Source organism: Jaculus jaculus, chromosome 7, assembly GCF_020740685.1.
Source record: "Jaculus jaculus isolate mJacJac1 chromosome 7, mJacJac1.mat.Y.cur, whole genome shotgun sequence".
NCBI classification, from domain to species: Eukaryota; Metazoa; Chordata; class Mammalia; order Rodentia; family Dipodidae; genus Jaculus; species Jaculus jaculus.
In genome coordinates, this window is record NC_059108.1 from 52938516 (window position 1) to 52944489 (window position 5974).

Below are 5974 nucleotides of genomic sequence, written 5' to 3' on the forward strand. Positions count from 1 at the left end.
TCTGGTATTGTTTTGTTTCTTGACCTGTAAGTGAGAATTTTTCCCTGACCTGTCATAATTCAATAGCCTGAGTCCAGAAAAATGGCTGTTTCCATCTGTTCTGTTTAGACTGATCAATACTTAGTTAAGTTTATGCATAATAATTAACATGTATGTCCCAGGATGTGCTTTGTCAAGTTTGGGTGATATAATTTTGTCCAAGATCAGGACCTTGACAGAAGGTCCTATGCCTGCTCATTTTCTTTTACAAGGGGTATGGGAATGCTGACTTTTTGCTTTCTGGTTTTGCTCCATATTGCTGCTTTATAGACGAAAGTTTTCTGCCAGAGAGAAATAGACATGTGTTTCAGAAAATTCTCCCTTTAGGCCCAAACGTGTCAAACTTAAGTCAGTGAGAGAGACATAGTTTACACAGTTGGTCTCTCTCACTCTGGTTGAGTCAGCTTTTCAAGATGCCTAGAATTTTAGGAGAAGCATGAGAGAAAGCATTCTTCCAGCATCAGAAAAACACTTTACCACCGATAATTGTCTCATTTAATTTGCATTCCAATGAATACCAAAGTAAAAAAAAAAAAATCACAATACTCAGGAGGCCAATTCTAGGAAGACTTCCAATCAAGTAATAAAGTGACAGGAAAGATAAAAAGGAGAGGGAATAGGGCTGGGAGAATAACTAGCTGAAGTCAGGGGTGGGCTGCAAATTCCCACCTTCAAATTATCAACATTCTTCCTGATTTACTACCAGCTCTGACTCTTCTTCTGACAGCAAAAAGAAGAAAAAATAAGGAAGAAGGAAAAGAAAATTTCCAGTCAGGCTAAGAAATCAGCCAACAAACCTTATTATTGATGGCGTCAGGTGATAGATCAATGCTGGAGGAAAATCAATGGTAAAAATATTTTTCATGATGCATACAGATGATGAGGCTCTGTGGCATTTCTCTATGGAAAGCATAAAACTGCACTGGCTGTTCCATGGGAGGCAGGGCCATACCTGGGAGTTTGGGGAATACCAACTACCTCTGTATGTTTTCCTGTTTTATGGATTTTAACCATTTGCTATGAAAAGCCAAAGCAAGACAAGTTAGAGGGAAAAAAAGAGGTAGGGGTAGGGAAAGGGGGAAATAAGAAAAGATTTGTATGTGTGTGTGTGTGTACACTTATGCCATAGTGCATGGGTGGAGGTCAGAGAATAATTATTGGGTGGGTCCTTGCCTTACACCTCGTTTGGGGCAAGATCCTTAATTGTTCACTAATCACTTTGCAAGCTTATAGGAAATGTCTTTGGCACCTTTCTCACAATGCACACACTGGGATCACATATGTCTGTCACAACTTCTGGCTTTTCCCATGGGTTCTGGAGAGTCCAGCTCAGGAATTCACACTTGCCTGGTAAACACTTTAGCCTTTGGTTTGTTCAGAGTGTTCCACAGCTTTGCAGTAGAAATCCCATCTGACCAGTCCACAGAAAGAAAGAAAATTGTCATCAAATGTAAGACCAGGGAGTATGGGCTGCAAATCAAGGTTATTTTTCAAAAATGTCCTACTGAGTCATCTCCCCAGCTTAAAAATGCAATTACCTATATGAAACGTTTTATGAATAGTTGCTACATATGGGTGTTCACTTTATAAAGTAAAAGACTGAAAGAGAACAGTTGGAAAGCATGGATAAACTGAAAAAGAGGACTACAGCTTTTCAGTGGAAGAGATCATGTGAAAAAAAGATTTTTACTGCATGGAAAAAAGAAATTCTAGAAAAATTACCATGTCAAAGGTTCCTATTCAGAATGGAGTGATAATAATAGTGGGATTGTAAAACCCATGGAAAAATACCAGGAGCCCAAAACAGCCCCCAGATGCAGACAGGCAAACAATCTTGTGACCATAGCATGACCATTGACCCTGCCTAAGGTACTATAGATAACCCTGACAGGATGTTTCCAAGAAGAAAAAAAAAAAAAAATCCCCACCGACCCCAAGTCTATTAATAAGTAACCAGTGCTGGGACTGTAACCATGCTTCTGCTACTGTAAACCTGCTTCTGCTCTCCCTAACCCTATAAAAAGAGACCCTTCCCCTTGCCCGGGGCGCTCAGTCTCTGAAGGACTGGAGTGCCCGGAGGCGCCTGCGTGAACAATAAAGCTGCCTCTTGCCGTTGCATCCAGTGGCTGGGTCTTGGTTCTTGGGCGTGGGTCTCCCACCACGGAAGATTCCCCCCCCACCCGGGGAATCTTAAAACTGGGGGCTCTTCCGGGGTAGGGAGACCCCTGCCCAACCCAACTACTGCCCACCGGAAGGTAAGTGATTGACTTGGTGCACCATTCTGTCTGTCTACGTCTGGTTTCGTTTTTAACTGTTTGTGCTGCGTTAGAAAATCAGCTCGGATCCAATGTCGTTTTGTATCTGGGCGGCCTGAGAAGGAGCTGACGGGCTCGTACTTTTCCCCTGCCACCCTGGAGGACGCTGCAGAGAATCTGGGAGCCCGATTTTTCAGGGCTCAACAAGTATCCGAGGGATACGTTAGTCTGTTGGGTGGATGAACAGTCCTCCCGTCTGAATCTGCATTTTCAGTTTGTTACCGAAGCCGCGCTGCGCTCTCTGTGCCGGCTATCTCTCTGTTGTCTTAGTCCTTGGTGTTTGTTTAGTGTTGTCTCTTGACAAAATGGGTCAAAAAGTGGTGACCCCCCTGAGTTTAACCCTAGATCATTGGAAAGACGTTCAGAAGATCACCTCCAACCAGTCAGTAGATGTCAAAAAGGAAAAATGGCAAACTTTCTGCTCCGCAGAATGGCCTACTTTCAATGTGGGCTGGCCAAGGGATGGAACTTTTAACCTCTCTACTATTTTACAGGTGAAAGCTAAAGTGTTTGATCGTGGCCCACATGGACACCCAGATCAGGTCCCCTATATAGTTACCTGGGAGAGTCTGACAGTCGACCTGCCACCCTGGGTTATTCCTTTCATTCCTCCTCAACCTACCCCACCGCTGCCTATCCCTGCTCCTACCTCCTCCTCTTGTTGTCCAGTTGATACCAAGAAGCCCCTAAAACCAGTACTTCCCCCGGACCCTAACACCCCCCTTATAGATCTCCTCTCAGAGGAGACCCCTCCCTATACATCTCAGACCCAAGATACCCCTAGTCACCAGCCACCGGCCCCTTCGGCCCCACCCGAGCTCCCTTCCCCAGTGGCTAGACGTCTGAGGAGCCACCAAGAGCAGCCACCTAAGAAGGACACTTCACAAGCCTTTCCCTTGAGGCAGGGGCCAGGGGAACAGGTTCAATATTGGCCGTTCTCTGCCTCAGACTTATATAATTGGCGGACCCACAACCCGCCTTTCTCCAAAGACCCTACTGCCTTGACTAACCTGATTGAATCTATCTTAGTTACCCATCAACCCACTTGGGATGATTGCCAACAACTCTTACAGGCTCTTCTTACTTCAGAAGAAAAGCAGAGAGTCTTTCTGGAAGCCCGAAAAAATGTTCCAGGCGATAACGGGAGACCTACCCAGATACTAGATGAGATTAATGATGCTTTTCCTTTGACCCACCCCGACTGGGATCACACCTCAGCAGATGGTAGGGGACACCTACGCCTTTATCGCCAGTTGCTCATAGCGGGCCTCCATGGTGCTGGGCACCACCCTACTAATTTGGCCAAGGTAAAGCAAGTAATACAAAAACCAGATGAATCCCCTGCTGCCTTTCTAGAGAGAATTAAGGAAGCCTATCGCATGTACACCCCCTATGATCCGGAGGATCCTAATCAGGGGGTAAATGTGTCCATGACTTTTATCTGGCAGTCTGCCCCAGATATTAGAAATAAACTTCAAAGATTAGACAATTTACAAGGACAGTCTCTCCAAGATTTATTAAAGGAAGCAGAAAAGATTTTTACTAAGCGAGAGACACCAGAAGAGAGAGACCGCTTACGTAGGGAGGCAGAGAACAGGGAGGACAAACTTAGGAAAGAAGCAGAGGACAGGAAAAATGCAAGAGAACACAAAAGTAGCAAAGAATTGAGCCGCCTCTTGGCCACTGTAGTACAGAACAATGATAGGACTAATAGGTTGGGAGACCAAGGGAGACCCAGACCCAGAGTGGACCAGGACCAATGTGCATACTGCCAAGAAAAAGGACACTGGGTAAAGGACTGCCCTAAAAGACCCAGGAAACCAATGGATTCCACCCCGAAATCCAACCTGTTTGCCCTAGATGAAGACTAGGGCAGTCAGGGCCAGGAACCCCCCTGAGCCTAGGTTAACTCTTACTGTCGGGGGGCACCCTGTCACTTTCCTAGTGGACACCGGCGCCCAGCATTCGATCCTCACCCAATGCCCTGGACCTCTGAGCGGCCGGACTGCCTGGGTACAAGGTGCCACAGGAGGAAAACAATACCACTGGACCACCGAACGGAAGGTACATTTAGCCACCGGTAAGGTCACACATTCTTTTCTACACGTACCGGATTGCTCCTACCCATTGTTAGGGAGGGACCTTTTTAACAAAATTAAAAGCCCAAATTCATTTTGAAGGAACTGGGGCCAAAGTATCTGGTCCTAAGGGAGTTCCCCTACATGTATTGACTCCTAATCTGGAAGATGAATATCGGCTCCATGACAACTCCCCAAGTGAACCTAAAGATAGAGATTATTGACTAAAGGCCTACCCGCTGGCCTGGGCAGAAACTGGAGGGATGGGATTGGCCAGACAACAGGCCCCCCTTATTATAACCTTAAGGACATCGACATCCCCAATATCAGTTAAACAATGTCCAATGTCTAATGAGGCCTACCTGGGAATTAGGCCTCACATAAGAAGGCTCTTGGACCAGGGAATTCTGACCTGTAGATCCCCATGGAATACTCCACTATTACTTGTCAAGAAGCCTGGTACCTGTCCAAGACCTTAGGGAAGTTAACAAAAGGGTGGAAGATATCCACCCCACTGTGCCTAATCCTTATAACCTGCTGAGTTCTTTACCTCCCTCTCATCAGTGGTATTCAATCTTGGATTTAAAGGATGCCTTTTTCTGCCTGAGACTGGCTCCCCAGAGTCAGCCACTGTTTGCATTCGAATTGAAGGACCCTGACTTTGGAATCTCAGGGCAATTAACATGGACAAGACTTCCCCAGGGATTTAAAAACAGTCCCACCCTCTTTGATGAAGCCTTACAGCGGGACCTGGCTGACTTTCGAGTTTAGCACCCATCTTTAATTCTGCTCCAATATGTGGATGACCTCCTGCTTGCGGCCTCCTCACATCAGGACTGTCATACAGGTACCGGGGCCCTGCTTGAGACTCTGGGACACTTGGGCTATAGAGCTTCTGCTAAGAAGGCCCAAATCTGTCAACAAGAGGTCAGCTACTTGGGGTACAAATTAAGAAATGGCCAACGCTGGTTAACACCGGCCCGCATACACACTATAGCTCGCATTCCTGTCGCCCAGAACCATAGACAACTCAGAGAGTTCTTGGGGACCGCCGGGTTCTGTCACGTATGGATACCAGGGTTTGCTGAAATGGCAGCCCCCCTTTACCTCTTGACTAAACAAGGAACCCCCTTCAATTGGACTAAGCCACAGCAAGAGGCTTTTGACAAAATTAAACACACTCTCCTCTCTCCTCCGGCTTTGGGCTTGCCTGACATCACCAAGCCCGTCAAGCTATTCATAGATGAAAGACAGGGGTCGGCGAAGGGGGTGATAACTCAGAGGCTTGGACCATGGAGGCACCCGGTTGCATATCTCTCAAAAAAGTTAGACCCAGTGGCCTCAGGCTGGCCACCATGCCTAAGGATGATCGCTGCAGTTGCAGTCTTAACCAAGGATGCAAGTAAATTAACCCTGGGGCAACCTCTGACTGTGCTAACGCCACATGCCATTGAGTCTATCATGAGACAGCCCCCAGATCGCTGGCTGTCTAATACATGTATGACTCATTACCAATCCTTGCTTCTTGACAAAGACCGTGTG

At 46.6% G+C, this 5974-nt stretch overlaps 1 protein-coding gene across 1 annotated transcript; it reads left to right on the forward strand.

Moving 5' to 3' along the window:
- The first annotated feature begins 2659 nt into the window (after positions 1–2659).
- On the forward strand, positions 2660–4656 carry LOC123462302. The gene is made up of 3 exons (XM_045155550.1): positions 2660–4007; positions 4300–4434; positions 4535–4656. The coding sequence occupies exons 1-3, from the start codon at positions 2660–2662 to the stop codon at positions 4654–4656; spliced, it is 1605 nt and encodes a 534-aa protein (XP_045011485.1).
- The last annotated feature ends 1318 nt before the right edge of the window (positions 4657–5974 follow it).

What these genes read in the sequence shown, in the direction of transcription:
- LOC123462302 (XM_045155550.1), top strand. Translation starts at nt 2,660, where the DNA reads ATGGGTCAAAAAGTGGTGACCCCCCTGAGTTTAACCCTAGATCATTGG. An exon ending in AAATGCAAGAGAACACAAAA is followed by an intron (nt 4,008 to 4,299) that starts GTAGCAAAGAAT and finishes TCACTTTCCTAG; the next exon opens with TGGACACCGGCGCCCAGCAT. An exon ending in GAAGGTACATTTAGCCACCG is followed by an intron (nt 4,435 to 4,534) that starts GTAAGGTCACAC and finishes TTCATTTTGAAG; the next exon opens with GAACTGGGGCCAAAGTATCT.